Here is a 19,359-nt window from a genome sequence, read left to right as displayed (position 1 = left end):
ATGTACAAATTTTAGCCAATATAAACAAACAATTTACCAAGGCTACAGTTCTATTCAAATGCAAAAATATGCAGATCCAATTAATTCAACTAATAGACTAAGGGTGCAATCCTCTGAACTCGGAGGCGACCACCTATCCAACACAGGGCAGGAGAAGCATGGACCACCTATCCCCTTCACACTTCAGCCACCCTGCATTTATGGCTAGACAGCCGATTTCGGCTGTCTAGCCATGGGACCTTGGAGCTCAGGAAGTGGCAGCCAGACAACACGTTAGATGTGTCGTACCGGCATTTCCGACTTCCCTGCCCCGACACACCCCCAGGAACACCGTTTTTGCTGCTCTGCGCTCCTCTTCTGAATGTGGAGTGTGGGGCCATTCCGCACTGCCTATGAGGTAGCGCGGGAGGGGGTGGAGGTCAGTTCTCAGGGAGCTGACCTTGGAGTGTGGGCTCCGAGGTCGGTTCCCGGGAACCGACCTATCCTATGGCCATCTAGCCACTGACTAGCGGCCTCAGGATTGCTCCCTAAAATATATAAGATGATCAATCAACTAATACTGCAATCCTCTACATGTCTACTCAGAAGTAAGCCCCACTGCGTTCAATGGGACTTACTCCCAGGTAAATGTGTATGGGATTGTAGCCCAATGTTTCTTTAATCAGCTGACAGCCCAACTTTTATAGACACTTCAGAAACATATAAAGAACATCTGAGTATGTAAAGAATTGAAGTCTAATCAATAAATCCCCAAAGTTGCAGTTACACACCAGCCTATTTATAAATATCTTTTAAACCCAGAGCTGTCTTGTCTCTCCTCCTGCACATTTACCCCCAAAGGAGATACCCCTGGTAACAAATAGCAAAGGCTGAGGGGGAGGAAACAGGATTCTTGTGTGTGTTAATTTAAACAGGAAAGGTAGATGGAAACCAAAACAAATGAAACAGTATTCAAAGTAAAATGTGCATGCTCCAGGTCACCAGGGTCCTAACACCTAACCTAAGAATGGGTGGGTATGTTTGGGATAAAGGAAGGGAGGGCAGGGAAATGATGGAGTTTCATAGATAAGTTTGGTGGAATGAAAATAAACAAGAATGAACAGGAAACTAAAACAAGATAATCACATGGATTACAGGTCGGGTTGTCATTCCCCCACCCCCCTACATTTTTATATGGATTCTATATGTCAGAATAGCTATTTTTCTTGGAAGTACAGATGTATTTTTGAGCTTCATATCACATTAAGCTAATTCATTATTAAAGTTCCCCTTGCTCTCAATCATAGTTGGGTCCAATTATTTTATTATATTATGTATGTGATTTAGCTCAAGCAGTGTAAAGTGCCGCAGACTCAAACTGGGGCCACATTTGAGCAGCCAGACCCAGGGATCTTCCTCTCGATGCCATCACGATGGCTTGCCAGAGGACGAAACTGCTGGCCTGCTTTCTGTTGTTTCAGCACCACAAATGCAGATAGCCAGAGGGTAGTACTGCTGCGCCTACAACTTCAGAAAGGCCAACGTGGTTCTGCCTGGCCTTATACAGCTTCTTCATTCCAGCCTGCACCTCAGTCTAAGCATCCTGTTGCTCACATGAAGACTGAGCTGCTTCAGCCTGCCCTCACCTTCTGGCTGGCTCAGCTTAGGCTTCAAATCACCAGCCCTAACAACCCATTTTTGAGGTTTGGAAGGACTGATACTGAAGCTGAAGCTCAAATATTTTGGCCACCAAATGCGAAGAGAAAACTCCCTGGAAAAGACCCTGATGCTGGGAAAGATGGAAGGCAAAAGGAGAAGGGGATGGCAGAGGATGAGATGGCTAGACAGCATCACCGATGCAATGAATATGGACTTGAGCACACTCCAGGAGACAGCGCAGGACAGGAAGGCCTGGCGTGCTATGGTCCATGGGGTCACGAAGAGTTGGACATGACTCAACGACTGAACAACAACAATATTTTTAGGAGATGGCCTACGTACGTGCTAGCTTTATTGTACAGACGCCATTTGAAATGGTTTCTGGGTGGTGGCTTCTCCATGGCACTTCTTTAACGCATAGTGGGGTGCTTTACTTCATTCTTCCACAGCATCAAAAGAAACCTTTTGGCACCAGCATCAACCAGGTCAGAAATTAAATGTTGGTGGGGACATGAGGAAGCGGGGTAGGGAATCATAATTCAGTGTGAAACAGCCAAAACTCCAAATGCATGTATTTAATATATTTAAATTAAATTTATGTTAATTGATTAAGTATTTGAACAGAATATGGTTATATTTTAATACAATTTTAAAATAAGTGCTTTTTGATCAGCCCAGTGCCTTTGCACTCATTGGCAAAAGCCCAGGAAGCTAGAATCAGGTTTACCTCTTCCTGAACAATTGGGCAGAATATTCCCTATATGTATTTCCTTATAGGGCTGTGCACCGCTTCGATCCAAAGCCCAAATAACAAATTGAAGCGGGCTGCTTCAGAGGTGCCACCGTGTGATATGAGGCAGAGCAGAATAGCATCGAGGCACCCCAAAGCGAAGCAACTTGTAGACCAAGTGCCTCGTCCAACTTGGTGATTCATTCTGAGCAACCCAGACAGCCTGGCACCAAAAGTATCAACTTGAGAAAGTTCAGTGAGGGGTTGAGGAGGAGGGAAGGGAGGAGGAAGAGGAGGAGGAGAAGGGAGCGAGGGAGGGAGCTTTGGCGAATGGAAACTTTTGTTGCCAAATCAGGGCTGAACGTAACCCAGCAATCTCCAATCAATGACAGTGGTAGAGGAGGGGGGAAGACTGAATAACTGGAGAAAAACAGCTGCATTTCAGAGACAGAGATCATTGTAGTGGTTTTACTTAGGGATGTGAGAACTCTCTCCCATCCGGGTTCTCTGGACGCCCCCCAGCCCCTACTCTGCTCACCAGTAGATAAGTATTTACATAGCCTGTCACAGCAAAAAACAACAACACAGCGAACGCAAATGGCAGCGGCTACAGCGGCTGCCATTTGCGTTCCCTTATTTTTGCCATTTTGGCCTACGTAAATATTTGCGTAGGCTATTACGGGGGGGAGGAAAGGGAACGCAAATGGCATAGTGGCCGCCATTTGCATTCCCCTTTTTTTTGCCATTTTAGCCTACGTAAATATTTACGTAGGCTATTACGGGGGGGGTGGGGAAGGAAAGGGAACGCAAATGGCATAGTGGCCGCCATTTGCGTTCCCCTTTTTTTGCCGTTTTAGCCTACGTAAATATTTATGTAGGCTATTACAGGGGGGGGAGGAAAGGGAATGCAAATGGCATAGTGGCCGCCATTTGCGTTCCCTTTTTTTTTCCATAATAGCCTGCGTAAATATTTACGTAGGCTAAAACAGCAAAAAAAGGGGACGCAAATGGCGGCCACCATAGCCACCGCCATTTGCGTTCGCTGTTTTGTTTCGTTTTTGCCGTGATAGGCTATGTAAATACTTACGTAGCCTATCACGGCAAAATACAGGGACGCAAATGGCGGCGGCTACACGGCCACCATTTGCGTCCCTGCAGGCTGCCCAGCGGCCGGATGACCGGTTGCGGGCAGCCCTGGCCGGCAGCTCCGCAGAATCTCTGCAGAGCAGAGCCAGCCAGAAAGAATTTCGGGGGGAGGGACGGAGCGCCTCCCCCTCACCGCAAATGTCACGGGAGGTGGGAGCCCAAATGAGGCATAGGAAGTGTTGTACTGGTGCTTCTTCCATCCCCCCCCCAGCAGAGGAATGCCCCCCTTTCCCCCTGCTCTGTGCCACCCTTCCAAGTGGGGAGCCGGGGGCGAACCGTGCTGCCTACCAGGGGGTGGGGGAGGGGTGGAGAGGCAGTGTTCTGGGAACCAACCTCAGAGCGCTGGCTCCAAGATCAGTTCCCTAAAACCGAAAACCCCTATGGCTGTCTAGCCGTTGTCTAGAAGCCATAGGATTGTGTCATTAGGCTGCAATTGTTTACCTACTTACCTGGGTGTAAGCTCCACTAAACTCAATAAGCTTTACTTCTCAGTCGATATAGATAGGATTGCATTATTACTCACTTGTCGTGTAATGTGCATAGTAACGTCCATGGTCTATAGTACATTTTGAAGGTTCTGTAGTTTTGGGTGTTGCTGCAGTTGAACCATGTGCCTCAGACTTGGCACACATGTTAAAACTTCTCATGCAAGTAAACAATTTTCATGAGTAAAGAAGGCCACCAAAAGTAGGGCTGTGCACCGCTTTGGTCCAAAGCCCGAGCTGAAGCAGGATGCTTCAGGCCGCTTTGGGCCACCTCCAAGGTGAAGCTGAGGGGGCCCGAAGTGGCCCAAAGCAAAGCAGGTTGCTCCAAAGTGTTTCAGTGTGCGTCAGAGTGATCCGGAAGCCCAGCCGCCACACCTCCGCCACTGCCGCCATCCAGCCCCCGGCTCCTTACTTGGGTCCTCTGGACACGCGCCTGCAGTCGTCCTGTTGTTCTGGAGGGAGCCATTTTTAAAATGGCGCCTCCCTGTATTTCCGGAAAGAAATGCATAGGCCAAAGAAAGTCGGGGGGGGGGGGGAATCAGCCCAAGCTGAATTGGGCCTGTCTCAGAAGCCCCAAAGCAGCCTCTGAGTTGGATCGGGGGGTCCATGCACAGCCCTAACCAAAAGTAACATGTGAAAATGGCTCTAAAACAGTTTGGTCTGGAATGTGCAAAACCCTCCTAACAATTTTGCTCGCCTTATGAAAACTTTTTGTGTATCTCAAAAGTACTGGTCTGATATGTTGGCCAGCCAGGAACTCCCAAATCTTCCCTGAACTTTTGCTTTAGGAAAATATGTAACAACCTAGGGGTGCGCGGAATCTCTTCCCTGAGAAATTTTATTTTATTTATTTTTATTTTATTTATTTCATTTCTATACCGCCCAATAGCCGAAGCTCTCTGGGCGGTTCACAAAAATTAAAACCAAACGGCACACAATAAAACAATTTAAAGTATATAGAACATTAAAACCACAATATAACAATACAACCACAATAAAACCTAGCAGCAGTGCAGGAATTTAAAATACAGATTTAAAACAACAAAGCTAAAGGTCTAGAAAGCTAAAATGCTAAAATGCCTGGGAGAATAAAAAGGTCTTCTTCTTTTTTGCTAGCTTTATTTTTTGCTAGCTTTATTTATGTATTGAGAGTACTTCGGTACTTTATTGAAAGTAGTATCTCCCCTCAAAATTCCTCTCATGTTTTACCTGAAGGGGAACCTGTAAACTTGCTTTGAAATTCACTTTACATGAAACTTTAGTGACAACTCTACTGTGATGGAGTTTCATCCTGCTATGAAAAAATCTAATTTCCTTATCCCACAGCACAAATATAAGTTTCAATATATGAATAATGTAACTGTGAGCTCCAGCTAAATTTCCAGTCTTTCTTTACAGAACAGAACTAAGGAGTGCCATATGTAAGTAGATGTGTTGTGAATATTTCAGCATGATGAAGAGCAGCTGTTTTATTGCTGCTTGCCAGTGGACAGCTGCCAAGCTCACCTGTCTCCATGGAGTCTGCAAAGAGAGTATCGGGTCTCCTTGAAAATTCTATGGCTTGATTCCCTGGTTTCATAAACCAATTGGCCTAGATCCATTGCTCACTTGTGACAACTTTTCCTCTTTACTGCTGCACTGAGCAAGAAAACAGAGGCGGTTGCTTGTTGAAATCAGTGAGTTCTGATTTTTACAAACTTTTTTTTTTTTTTAAGTCACAGAAAAACTTTCCATGTGTTTTTCCAAGAGTTTTCTGAGAGAGCTTGGACCTTTCCAAGCAAACCTATCCTTTCCTAGTGGAAGGAAACCAGTGGCAGAGAGGACTGGCTGGTAATAGGAAGAGCTTTGTAAGCCCCATCCTGATGGATTGAATGTTCCTGGGCCCACTGCCATGGAGGACCATGGGAATTGTAGTTTCCAATGCCTCATGGACCAATTTATTGGTGGCATTAAAAATGTAATTCCTTTGTGCTCCAGCAGCAATGGACACTCCCAAACATGTCCAGAACTTGTCTTAAAGATACAGCCCACAAGACCTCTCCTGTTTCCCTGCTGCCATTTCCCCTCCACCTCACAAGGGTACATTTGCGTGGGGGTGGGGGCTGTCAGGGACAGCTCACTGGTCATGAGCCCACTACGAGCCAGGCCTGAACTTCACAAGAGGGTTGAGCTGTAGACTCATTGGGCTGTTCTGCACATCATGATAAGCCACCCTGAGAACAAGCCACCACAGGCTGCTTCTTCAATCACTCACCCACGATGGGGCCAAGAGACGATCAGCCTTTCTGGGGCTTGTGGTGACTTGTTTCCAACTTACTCCTTTTGCTCGATCCTTGCGCATGTCCAAGGGGCCTTTGCAGCACAACTCCTCTCTACTCCTGCTGTGATGAGATGCTCTCTCCTGCCACGTTCTTGCCTGGCAAAGCACTTGCATTGACATACATACGCCATATCTTCAGAGCGGAGGGGCTTGGGGGTCTACCTTACTTCTTAGGGTGAGGTGGCTGAATGTTTTATTTTTAAAGTAAGGATTTCTTTATACATTATGTTCTTAAGGTGCACTTAAAAATGTAACGTGCAAATACAGAAACAGGAATAATCTCTGGTTTGGGGGTGGGGTGTAAAAACAAAACAAAAACCTGTAGCTCTCATGGCCAAAAAACCAGAAAACTCAGGTATAATAATATGAAAGAACATTTGTCATAAAGCATAATCAGCACAAATAATTACAAATAAAAATAAAGTGTGACTGTCCTCTCTCCCAGATTCCTTAGGGAGGCTGGATTGTACTTGAACTGTAGAAAAGGAAACTGACTCTTATTCTGCTGCTGTCCCATATTATCGCACATACCTGTGTAGTAGTCAAACAAAGCCTTTTCCTCAGGTGAGCCAATATAGAGTGAAATAAAATGCTGCCATGAGGCCAGCCAACATCTGTTCTTCTCAGATATTGCCCAATCACCTTTGTTCCAGGTGGCCTCCTTTTCCTCCCATCAGCTCAGGCAAATGATTGACTACTTAGCTGTGTACTTTATAATACTATAAAGTATTATCTACTTACAAAGCTAAAATCGTTGGGTGAAATCCAGTCACATTTTTCCACTGGTGAAACTGCTTTGGTCAGCAAAACTCAGAAGGGGCTAATCTGCCTCCTCCCTACAGCCCCCCCAACTCCATAAATTAGGTACAAGCCACACACAAAAAGGTGTTTGAAAGTGTATCATAGAGATACAGGCTATCCAAGCCAGGATTTGTTGAGGTGCCCTGTTAGATTTATACTTGCTGCCAAATTCTAGTTTATTGCTGCATCATGTTCAAAATGCCCCGTAGCTAGTTGTCTAATATGTGACATTGGGGGTGGGGCGGGGTGGGGGTAAAAACCATTAAAAAGTATGTTTTAGGGAACAGCGTACTTCTTCAGAAGTAGTGTTATACTGAATTTTTACACTCAAAACATTTTTAGGTTAAAAGTGGGCTTCTGAGGCATGCAAATGTTCCCTTGAAAAAACTAATGGCCTTTTTTGTTGGGTAGGTGGGTGTGCTAATTTGCAGCCCTGATATACAGCTATTTCATATTTTTAAGGCGTCGTTCTGCACAGTATGATCCCAGCCAAACAGGGATTACTGGTGAATGTGAGAATGCCACAGCATTATGTTGCATATTAGTGTGGCTACCTGATGATGTCATTAAGAGCAAACAAAATCCTTACATTGCTCTAAAATTGCCCTAATACTGGGGGGGGGGGGAGAGGAGGAAATGCATACTATTGCTGAATCAACCAAACTGAACCCCGACAAAACGAAGTACTTTTGGTGGGAGACAAGGGGAGGTTGGGTGATGTTGACCTGGTGTTTAATGGGGTGTGGCTACCCCTGAAGGACCAGGACCACAGTCCAGGGGTCATTTTGGACTCCCAGCTGTCCGTGGAGGCTCAGGTGTCAGCCATGAGCCGGGCAGCGCTGTACCAACTCCATCTGATACAGCGGCTGTACCCCTATCTCCCTAACCATCTGTTCCCATCAGTTCATGCCCTGGTCTCCTCTCACCTAGACTACTGTAATGTGCTGTATGTGGGGTTACCCTCGAAGATGGTTCGGAAGTTGCAGCTGGTGCAGAATGTGGCGGCACTTCTCACTAAAGGCAGCCATCAGCAAGACCACAGCACTCCAGTGCTGAAGGAGTTGCACTGGTTACCAGTTGTTTTTCGGGCCCAATTCAAGGTGTTGGCATTGACATTTAAAACCCTATACGGTTCCAGCCCAGTCTATCTTGAGGAGCGCCTCCAACAACACCAGGGACGCCGCTGAGTGAGATCGGCCTGAGTAGGCCTTCTGTCTGTCCCATCAGCCAGGACAGCTAGGCTGGTGAGGACTAGGGAGAGGACCTTTTCTGTGGTGGCCCCCACTGTATGGAATTCCCTCCCTAGTGACCTCCGCCATGCCCCCTCTTTGATGAGCTTTGACTGGGCTTTAAAAAACTGGCTGTTCAGGTGGGCATTTGGGGTGGGTTAGGGTTTTTTTTAGAGCAGTGCTGTTTTGTTTTGGGGGTTTTGTTCAGTTGATTATGTAAATTTGTTATTAGTATTGTATGTCTCCTAGAGTGGCCGGGTAGTCAGCCAGATGGGCGGCTAATAAATCAAACAAACAAACAAATGTACATTAAGGGAGAAAGTGCACAGAAATGTATATATTGGGGGAAATTACTGGCAAAAAATGTACATTAAGGGACATTCGGTACAAAACTGCATACGAATCTTCAAGTGTATGAAAATGCACCTGACAATGTGTATGAACTTTTGTGTAGACTTAAAAAAACACACATATGCAAACGGATGAATAAACAGAATGAACCTGTGCTTTGGGAAAAAAAAAAATGAACCTTATGGAAAGTGAAACAACTAGATTTGTCCATCTCTGCTACCCAGCCTAAGATCACCTTCTAAGGCTCTTCTCTAAGGTCTTCTCAATGAGGTCTAGCAAGTGGCCACTAGAGGATGGCCCTTTTCGGTGCTGGCTCCCCAGTAGTGAATCAATTGAGTTTTTCTTATTTTCTTTCCCCGCCCCTGTACATGGGGGAGGGGCAAATTAGGCAGGGGAGTGATTGACTGGGAAGGTTTATACTTCCCCTACCCATGTGTGCTGGTCCCAGTCCAGATTGGGGGCCCTGTATGCTTACTATATATATATATATATATATATATATATATATTCATAATTTTTATTTAACTTTTATGATGTTTTCAAATAAAACTACTCACGCTGATATAAAAAATACAAAGCAGAGACAGAACTTAAATGAACATACAATAAAAATAATTACAAAATAATGTTTAAAAAGAAATAATAATCACAATAATAATAATGATGCAGCTCCTGTTCCAATTCACTCCTAGAGATTGAGGTATACGGACCAAATGCTGGAATATGTACTGAGACAAAGCTGTCGCCAGTAGTATGTCAGGATCATTTGCATGCTACATATTTAACACAGCATGTAGTTTAGCCCTTAGAGTAGATTAATTGCAATCAATGGGACATAAGCGAGACATAGCTAACTTGTCCCACTGATTTCAATGGGTCTACTCTAAGTATGACTCAGTCTGGATTCAGCTCATTGAAAAACAAATAAATGCAGATGATATTTTCAGCTCTCTTGTTACCTTGCCAAGGTTGCGCAACTGTCAGTTCTGTTGATAAGGCTGTTTAAAAGGAACTTTCTAAAACAGCTATTTCCCTTCAGGGAAAAATGCATAAGCTATTACCAATTCTCATTTCCATTAAATCATTAGAAAAGTAAAACATAAAGCTCAAAGAGAAATAGCATGAAATAACCTATACCAAGAAGCCAAATGTGCGCTTGAGAGCAGTCTCCAAATGCTTTCTAAATCATCGGGGAGGGCCCTAAGCTATTTTCTGTCTGTCTGGTCCCATTTCTCTGCTTTTAGTGCTCTTAATGTTGTGTCATTTAGACAAGTGGCTCTATTTTTAATTTCGGATCTGTGTGATCATTTCTTAAAGGTTGTGTTGAGTCAGGACTGGCGGCAGACAAACAGGCTTTTCAAGAAGTGGGTTGTTGTGGCTTTTTTTAAGAGAAGAAAAAACCGAAACCCTTAACCGTTTAAATTCTAGTTCCAGACTCTCAGTCAATTAGCTGTTTAGCCAAACATGTAATTGTCTCTCTCCATCCTTCTTTGCATGACTTCAGTTTGTAACCCCTATCCTATGAGGAATTATGTCAAATCTTATGCCACTGTGGCCCTTGAATCTTGCTTTTCTTTCTTCCCTAGTAAAACAACAAGCAAAATGCCATCCTGTATGATTTCTGAAAGACTAGTTATGGCGTGTGTGAAAAAGTTATGTTTTCCCTACGTAGTACGCAGAAGAAATGTATGTTTTGGTGTTAAAGGCACATAATATCCAAATGGCTTCTTTGGATGCTGGGCTAACTATGGCATAGAAAAAGATTTGTGTGTTTTTAAGCATTGCACTCAGTGCCTGTTTCCCTGATGGGGTGTTCTTTATGCGCAGGAAACATGTGAATACTGAACTGCCACTACTTCTCTGAGCAAACTTGTCACTGGGTAAGATCAGAATGGAGTGTCCAAGTACTGACAGTTTACATCTGAAGCTCTGTCAAGACAAGACCATCTATATTTGCAAGGGCTATAACTTTATCAAAGTTATGGAGACTCTGGGATGAACCTGTTTAATGTCAGATCTTGCCCTGTGTTCCTCCCTGTTTTATGTTCTCACACTCCACACAGCTGTGTAAGCATCCTACTCCGCAGAGGCCATGGCCATATCAGGGATGGGTGGCTTTGAGGTCACAGCCTTGACCCCCTCAGGTGCTGCTGAGGCCCCAGGTCCTTGTGTGCAAGCTGATGCCGTGGACAGGAGAGCAGAAGAGCTATGATGGGAGCATAGAAGTCTTGAGCCAGCTTGCAGAAGTACAGAAGGCAGGAGTGTATAAAGAGGCAAGGTGCAGCAGAATAGGTCTCGGTAGCCACAATGCAAGCCACAATGCTCAGCATAGGCACACATCGTCTGTAATAATAAAATGCGTGTCTGTCCATCTGTCAGAGCCATAGCGCCAAGACCATAAAACCTAGACACCTGAAACTTGGCATGTTTACTAAGGGAACATCAGGGGTGTGCACCTCAGGTTTATTTTGTTTTTCAAATACGTTAATTGATTGTAATAAATTTACATGTGTTCATGAGGTTGAAGCCTGCAGTAACACGTTCAGCTACTAGGGACAGACTTCCCTAACCAGTGCATAGTTTTGCAGCCAAGACCATTTAAAGCCAGGGGAGATCACTAGGCCAAGGGACAGAGCTATGTGCCTGTCCCCCTCCCCTGCTGTGGGGTAGCCCTCCCACACAGGAATGGCATGAGCAGGCCCCTCCCTCTGGGGACTACAGGGGTCAGAGGGAAAAGAAAAATGGAAAACTGGTGGTGGGGAGATTGGAATGTGTTATCCTGGAGAAGGGCCTGCTGGAACCCTGAACAGGAGCACTCCTGTTAGGAACTGAGGATACACTGCAACATTTTGTTTCAGATCCCAGTTAGGAGTAGTAGCAGAAGCAATAATAGTAGTTGTACGTAGTTCTTGTAGGAGCAGAAGTGTGTTATAAGCCAATACTGGAATGCACCTCCTAAGTATCATTTAATAATGACTCAAATATTTGGCAACGACTTCTGTTAAAAGGCTCTGAGTAAGGGCCAAATTAGATGTGATGCCAAACGTGTCACTTGCTCCTATTAACCCTGGGAGAAAAGCTTATGCAATTCATAAGAACATCAGAAGAACAAGGGATGGAAAACAAGCTGATAGTGGGTTTTTGATCATTAGAGCTAGAGCTGACTCACCTTAAACTTTAGGGCCAAACTACACATGATGCCAAATGTATCATTTGCTGCTGCATCTTAAAAGAAAAAAAAGCAGGCAGAGGGGGTCTGTTTTTTGTTGGGACTGAAACACATGAGGGGGGATTTAACCCTTTACTTCCATAACACAGACCTGACAGAAATCCCACCATGACACCAACGGAGCTTGCTTCCTGGGGCTAATAGCAGTGAAAGGGCAGGGGGTTATTTTTGTTAGAAGATACCATAGAGGTCATCTGGTCGAACCCCCTGCTCATTGCAGGATCTGTAATGCAAGATGCAGCTACAGCATCCCTGAAAAATGGTTGTCCAGCCTGTTTAAATGCCTCTAGCAAAGGAGAACCCACCATCTCCCAAGCCAGTCTTGGCACCTCCCAAGCCAGTACCTCTGTTGAATAAGCTTACTTTACACACATACTCATGCACACATGAAGCCGTGTGGGAGCTACATCCCTATGATGCTATTCGTCAAGGCAGTGGTATGGCTTGCTGTCATGATTTCAAAGCTGTAAACTTTGAGAATTGAATGAGTGAAGTGCTGGAAAACTGGAACTGGGTCCCAATCTTCAAAAAGGGAGAAAAGTTAGATCGGGGAAGCTATAGACTAGACAGCTTGACATAGATACTGGGCAAAATGTTAGAGCATATTACTAAGCAGCTGGTTTGTGAGCATCCAGAAAAGAACGCATTGGTTACTAGGAGACTGTATGGGTTGATTCAGTATGTATCATGCCAGACTAACCTTATTTTCTTTTCTGATCATATTATTCATCTGGTAGTAGATCATGGGAATGCTGCAGACATAATATACCTTGATTTCAGCAAAGTATTTGAGAAGGTCTCCCATGACATCCTTGTTGACAATGTGGGAAAATGTGGGCTGGATGATACTGTTGTTAAGTGGATCCACAGCTGGTTGAGCAACTGTACTCAGTGAGTGCTCATTAATGGTTCTGTATCAAACTAGAAGAAGGTCTTGAGTGAAGGGCTCTGTCCTAGCCCTGTGCTGTTCAGCATTTTTATAAATTACTTTGATGTGGGCTTCGATAGGATGCATATCAAATTTACAGGTGGCACAAAGCTGGAAGGGATAGCTGTCACCATGGAAGACAAAATCACTGTACAAAATGATCTTGACAGGCTGGAACACTGGACCGAAACCAACTAGATGAAATTCAACAGAGATAAATGTAAAGTGCTGTATTTAGGTGCAAAAATCAAATGCGCACATATAGGATGGGGAGAAACCAAGCTTGACAGCAATACATGTTAAAAAAAAAAGGATCTAGTGTCATTGTGGATCATAAGCAGAACATGAATCTAATACAGTCTTAAGCTTTGTTAACAGAAGCATAGTATCCAGATCACGGGATTCCACTTGACTCCGCACTGGTCAGGCTGCATCTGGAATATTGTGTCCAGTTCTGGTTGCCACATTTTAAGAAGGACATTGACAAACTGGAACATGTTCAGAGAAGGGCGAACAGACTGGCAACCAGGAAAAAAAAAGTCCTGTGAGGGATGGTTGAAATTGCTGGGTATGTTTAGCCTGGAGAAGAGAAGATTAAGGGGAGACATGGAGCATCTCCCCACCAGCCTAAAATCCTGCATTTAAAATGGGGTTTTCTGCTTCCATTTTAAATGCAGGATCACAACGGACTCCCTTTACACTCGCTTCCTTCCCCTTATCTGAGTTGTCCATATGTTTCATTGGTCTAGCTCCTCTTATTGCAGCTTTTCCTTTTTCATGGAGGGAACTCAAGTGGAACTCAAGTGCTGTAATTTGATAGCTCATTATCTCCTATCTTTTAAAAAAATGGAATAAAGGTGATTTAGTGCAGGAGACAGCCTGGAGGTCAACGTCATCCAAAGAGCCCGTAAACCTCCATGAGTGAGCAATCTTAATCGCAGGATAAAAGCTCTGTGTGAAGAAGCCCACGATAGTGGTCTTCAAATCTGAAGCAAAGCTGCTCCCTGTTGCTCCAGAGGGCAAGACTAGAACCAATGGGTGGAAATTACAGGGAAGCAGATTTCGGCTAAACATGAGGGGAAACTTGCTAATGGTAAAAGGTATTCAACAGTAGAGCAGTCCGCCTCAAGAGGCAGTGAGCTCTTTTGTGCTAGAGTTATTGAAGCAAAAGCTGGATGGCTATCCATCAAAGATGCTGTAGTTACATCCTGCATTGCAGGTCCTGCATTGAGCAGAGTTGAACTAGATGAGCTCCATGGTGCCTTCCAACTTTTTGGTTGTATAATTCTATAAGTGTGAGAGACATAACCACCACTAATCAAATGGTTCTTTCCCAGTCAAATCAGCACTTTCCCCTTGGTGGAGTATTGACCAAGTGGCAAAGACTTATGGGTGTCAGGGTGGAAACTGAGCCGATAGAACCCAAGAGCAGTTCTGATTCTGAGGAGGAACAGCAATCCGTGGGAGAGGAGCTTGCTCATCTCTCACAGGCACAGCAGCTGGAAGATATTCCTCCTGCCAGCATTCCTGGCATAGATAGTGACCCTGGCAGTGAGAGAGTGCGGGAGGGGGGCTTGCTAGACACTCGACGCAGATGCAGGGAGTGACGAGCGATGGAGGGCGCGGAAAGGAGGCATAGCGCTCGTTTGGCGCGCAAGCAACAGTCTCGTCCTGAGGACCCAAGGGAAAGAGGGAGGATCTGTCCCTAGCCCATAAGTTCAGGGTCTTCCCGTGATTCTCCTTCAAACAGGGACCAACTGCCTAACCTGAAGCATAGGCTACTCTGCTATCTTTCCCCAGTGCTGTTCTTTGCTTAGTCGCTGGTGATTAGCATCTGAAAAAGTCATTAAGTTGTAAAAGGATTAAAGCCTTGAAAAGAATCCTTTTGTCTGTGTCTTGAGTTGGCTATTGGAGTAGAGTGTAAGAGGCAGCTAGGGCACCCCTGACAATGGGCCCTTCCCATGTAATTCTGGTATTCATGATAGTACTGAGCCAAATGTCTCTAGATTTTGGGCCAGCCAATACAAGACACACCTCTGAAAAAAAAACCCTCTTAATCCTACTCCCCTCCTCTCTGCTTCATTCCTCCTTCAGCGATCTCAGCCAATCAGTGACTATATCCTGGATGCGATTACATCACGGTGCTGTGTAGCAAATCAGATTAGCTATCATCAGACACAGCTAAGGGAAAATGAAGCCTATTAGTGAGAGGGCAATGCTTCCTGTATTGGTCTACAGATGTGAAGAGAAAAAAATGAGTAATGAGTAAAATGGATAAAATGCTGGTAAAGCAGGGTTTTATCGTTACAAAGTTTAATTTGATATCCAAATATGTTGCTAATGTTGTGCCTGTATGAGATACTTTGGGTCTAAACGTACACTCTCTTTTATTTGCTACAAAACTTATGGGTTTTGCCTCAACTTTTATTTTACTTTGTCCTAATTCTCAGATGGCCATAGCTAAATCACATGTGCTTGAGTCACTTACCTTTTCGAAGGGTGACATTCGCGGTGGGGGGGAGGTGCTCCGTCCCTCCCCCCTCTGGCCGCAGCAGGACATCCGGCTGCAGGGGCGCAAATGGCGGCTGCCATAGCCGCTGCCATTTGCGTCCCTGTATTTTGCCGTGATAGGCTACGTAAGTATTTACGTAGCCTATTATGGCAAAAAAAAAAGAAAAAAGGGAACGCAAATGGTGGCCACTATGCCATTTGCGTTCTTTTTTTTCGCCGTAATAGCCTACGTAAATGTTTACATAGGCTATCACGGCAACAACAACAAAAGGAACGCAAATGGCAGCCGCCGTAGCTGCTGCCATTTGCGTTCCCTTAGTTTTTCCGTGATAGGCTACGTAAATACTTACATAGCCTATCACGGCTATATGGAAGAAGCGAACGGCAGCCGCAGATGGCCGCAGCGCGGACGGCAGCAGGTAGGTGCTCCATTCCGGGCCTATTTCGCGGGGCGGGGGGCGGGGGGGCTTCGTTCTGCCATGGATTTCGGGGGGCCGAATGCACTGGCATTCAGCCTCACCGAGATCCGTGGCGCAATTCTCTGACATCCCTAGGTTGGGTAGCATAAGGTGCAGTAGTTTGTACTCTCTCTCTCTCTGTGAAATTGGGTAAATTTGCAGCTTTGGATTGATTTAAATCAAGGCTGTTGAAATCAGTGATTTAAATCATGGTTTAAATCAGCAAGGGAAAGGGTTGATTCAAATCAATGATTTAAATAAAGTTTCTCATTGAAACTTTGTCATATATTTCCCGAACAATGGTGCAGATCTGACCACCAAGCCGCGTTCATATAGACGGTTATAATATAGACTATTAGTATAGACTGCTATTTACACTATTTCATTCTTACAAGCAGGCTCTGCATCTCTTTGCCTCACTGTATATGTTTTGCAAGGTTCCCTTTTTACCTACAGAGGGGATGTCTTTAAAATATGCCCATATCGGGTCTTTCTTATGACCAGCAACTATGACAGTTTGAGGTTAACAGCACAATCCTATGCGTATCTACTTGAAAATACGTTCCATGCAGTTCAGTGGGGCTTACTCCCACGTAAGTGGGTACAGGGTTGCAGCCTTACTATGACAATACAGAAAAATGCACACCGGACAATTTCTTCTTCTGTTTTTCTTTCAGTGTTGCTCCTTTCTGTATCACTCTGTTTTAGCCCAGCCTTTCCCTCACAAAAAACTAAGTAGCAAACAAAAACGTAATGCTCATGACAGATAGGTCAAAGCAAAGTCTGATGTTATTGGCCCGAAAAAAATCCCATTTAAATTTTTAAAATCCATCTTTTTGTATTTTCAAGCATATTTTTTTATCTACTCTGCTATATTTTCCTTCTGTCTTGACTAACTCCTCCGCCTTGCTTGGCCCAGCCCACCACCATATAAGCACAAAACAACATGTGACTTTAGTCAGAGAAACTGGAAGCCCAAACATTCCAAGAAGCAAGCGTTGTTGGTTAGGCTGGACAGAGCCATTTCCATGTGATTAAAAAACTGAAATTAATGCCCATGTTTGATTGGAAGGTAACTTAATTTTAATGGGACTGTAGGTTTAGCATGTTATAACGATATTTAATTGTAACTATGCTATTTGTTAAGTTAGAGAGAGATTTAGTATTTTATTTATGATTTTTTTTAAAAAAAGTAAAATAGTGCCACTTAATATGCTAAGTTATAAATGAGGCATTTAATGTTATTAAGTCAGTAAAATACATTTAGGTTTGATAAGAAAGTAAGTATGCATATATTTCCATCCCCCCACCAACCTCCACCCCCATGGTTTCAAAATTTCTAGAAATTTTACATTTTATTTTATTTATTTCATTTCTATACCGCCCAATAGCCGAAGCTCTCTACATCTCATTACTGGTCACATGACAGTCTTATACATCATTGTTCATTGTAAGGAACTTGACAGTTTTTCATCCCTTTCATAATGACTGCTAATAGAGAGGGGGACCTTTCAATTTTGACAAAGCTTTTTGCAAAACTGATTGAGTACTAATTCACACATACTACAGGCATGTGAAATTGCGCTATAGGGAAGCACCTGCAGTATGTGTCTGATGGAGGCCAAGCATTACTCAGATGTGCAGATATTTCACACATATGGGCTCGCTCACCAATTAGGGGTGCAATCCTATGCATGTTTAGAGAGAAAGAAGTCCATGCTGGCTGAGGAATGCTGGGAACTGTAGGACTTATTTCTCTCTAAATATGAATAGTATTGGTCCTAAGAGACTTTTTTTAATGTGATGCCAGTTGCATGAAGTGCCTACATAGGTTAGTGTTTTTAATGAACTCTGCATCACAGTAAAATTGGCCATAATACTTGTTTGGCTGGGTATACAATAGGTGTACTACTCATTTGACTGGATAAACAAAAGGAATTAACTATAATTTATTATTTATTTGACTTGTACCCTACCTTTCTACCAAAAATAGTACTAGTCCCAACAACTAATATTTAACAGATTTTCAAAGGATTTATTACATTTAAATTAATATTTATCACCATAACCTCCATAACTAAGTCTTCTTGTGATATTGAAGGAAGTGTGAGATAATTTGTTGTCATTCATTGTTAGAAATGTACACCACAAACTAATTTAATGTAGGCTTGTGGTGGTAGAGATTAACAGAAAATTCCTAGCACCCTAATCAAACTATAGTTTCCGGAATTTGGAGATGGAAGCCAAATGAGAGTTATACTGGTATAAAATTGATATATCTTGATAGTACAAACATAACAATCAAATGTATATTTTAGCAAGTGATAAAGTATATGTTTTCTGGTTCTACAACAGGTCACACAGATCGACCAAAAGCTAAATGACATCCTGAATGCTCTACAGACTCAATTTGGCAAGCAGTCACCAGAGCGGACATCATCTTCAGCTACCACCAGAGCTAGGTGCTTACGGTCCTCATCAGATTCTCCCCCCATGAGCCATAAGATGTAAAAACAGCTGAACATGAATAATATTGCACCATCTTCTCATTATTTCATAAATTGCTGTAACTAGTGTTGCGATGTTTGCAACTGATTAAGTGGATCCATGAACAGAGATATTGAGACAAGGTAAATCCCCATCTTCCCTTCTTTTTAAACCTGATGCCCTCATCACCCGTTCTTCATTCACATCATCAAATGGAATCAACAGGATGTGGGAACATTCAGCAAGATCAAAGACATGAAACATGTGGGAGCAGAGAGGCGTCCACCAAGAAGTAAAATTAGTCTACTCCATATGCTAGGATGGTTTTATGCAGTGCTTAATTTCTACAAAAAGAGATGCCAAGGCTCTAGTCATGTTTAAAAACACCATCCTCTGGTCTAGGCACTCTTTTTCTTGTTCACCAGCTTTATGAGGGTTCTCTGAAACTCGTAGATGACGGAAATGCACTCTTAGGGGCACTTAGCTGCTTCAGGACACACTCAGCAGCTCATGTATATTCCAGGGTTGACCCCCTGGCCTTGAAAACAGAGGCCAGAGAAAAGCCCAGGCACAAACAAAGCCCTGGATTTGCATGACTTTTTTTCTAGCAGGAGGTAATTTGGGTACAGGGTACAGGGAGAATCACATCTATCCTAATCTAGTGAATGATTAACAGGAGTGGTAAAGGGGTGGTCTTTTTGTCACTTCTGTGCCTTCATTAGCTGCCCCCCCACACGCACACACACACCAAAAGGCAGTGTCTGATCAGTTCGCTGTTATTCAACGCATCGCTGTTACGCAAAATGTAAGCTGTTTAAAGTTCTGCTTCCAAGTGGTGCCTCATGGGCACTGAAGGCTGACTTGGATGGCTGCCACCTCTGGGGCTTCCCTTTGCTGGCAGGGCTGGCTGGGCAAGGAAACAGAAAAAGGAGCAGCAGCTGCTGCAGCCACAGTAATGCAGCCCTGGCAGCAGCTGTGGCAGGATCAGGGCTGGGGAGGGCTGTACCCTTTTGAGCCTCTGGGCGGCAGCTGCCCGCCCATGCCAA

The 19,359-nt window shown here is 44.0% G+C and overlaps 1 protein-coding gene across 1 annotated transcript in view; it reads left to right on the top strand.

The window, feature by feature from the left end:
- Nucleotides 1–18,337, top strand: part of LOC146340295 (potassium voltage-gated channel subfamily KQT member 1-like) — a 474,824-nt gene extending 456,487 nt beyond the window's left edge. The window contains 1 exon segment of the mRNA XM_084811380.1: nucleotides 18,182–18,337. Within this exon segment, the coding sequence (XP_084667506.1) occupies nucleotides 18,182–18,337 (156 nt within the window).
- The last annotated feature ends 1,022 nt before the right edge of the window (nucleotides 18,338–19,359 follow it).

Source organism: Heloderma suspectum, chromosome 7, assembly GCF_057233095.1.
Source record: "Heloderma suspectum isolate Gila_16-S chromosome 7, 16-S_ref, whole genome shotgun sequence".
In the NCBI taxonomy this organism is placed as follows: Eukaryota; Metazoa; Chordata; class Lepidosauria; order Squamata; family Helodermatidae; genus Heloderma; species Heloderma suspectum.
This window is presented reverse-complemented; position numbering and strand designations above follow the sequence as displayed.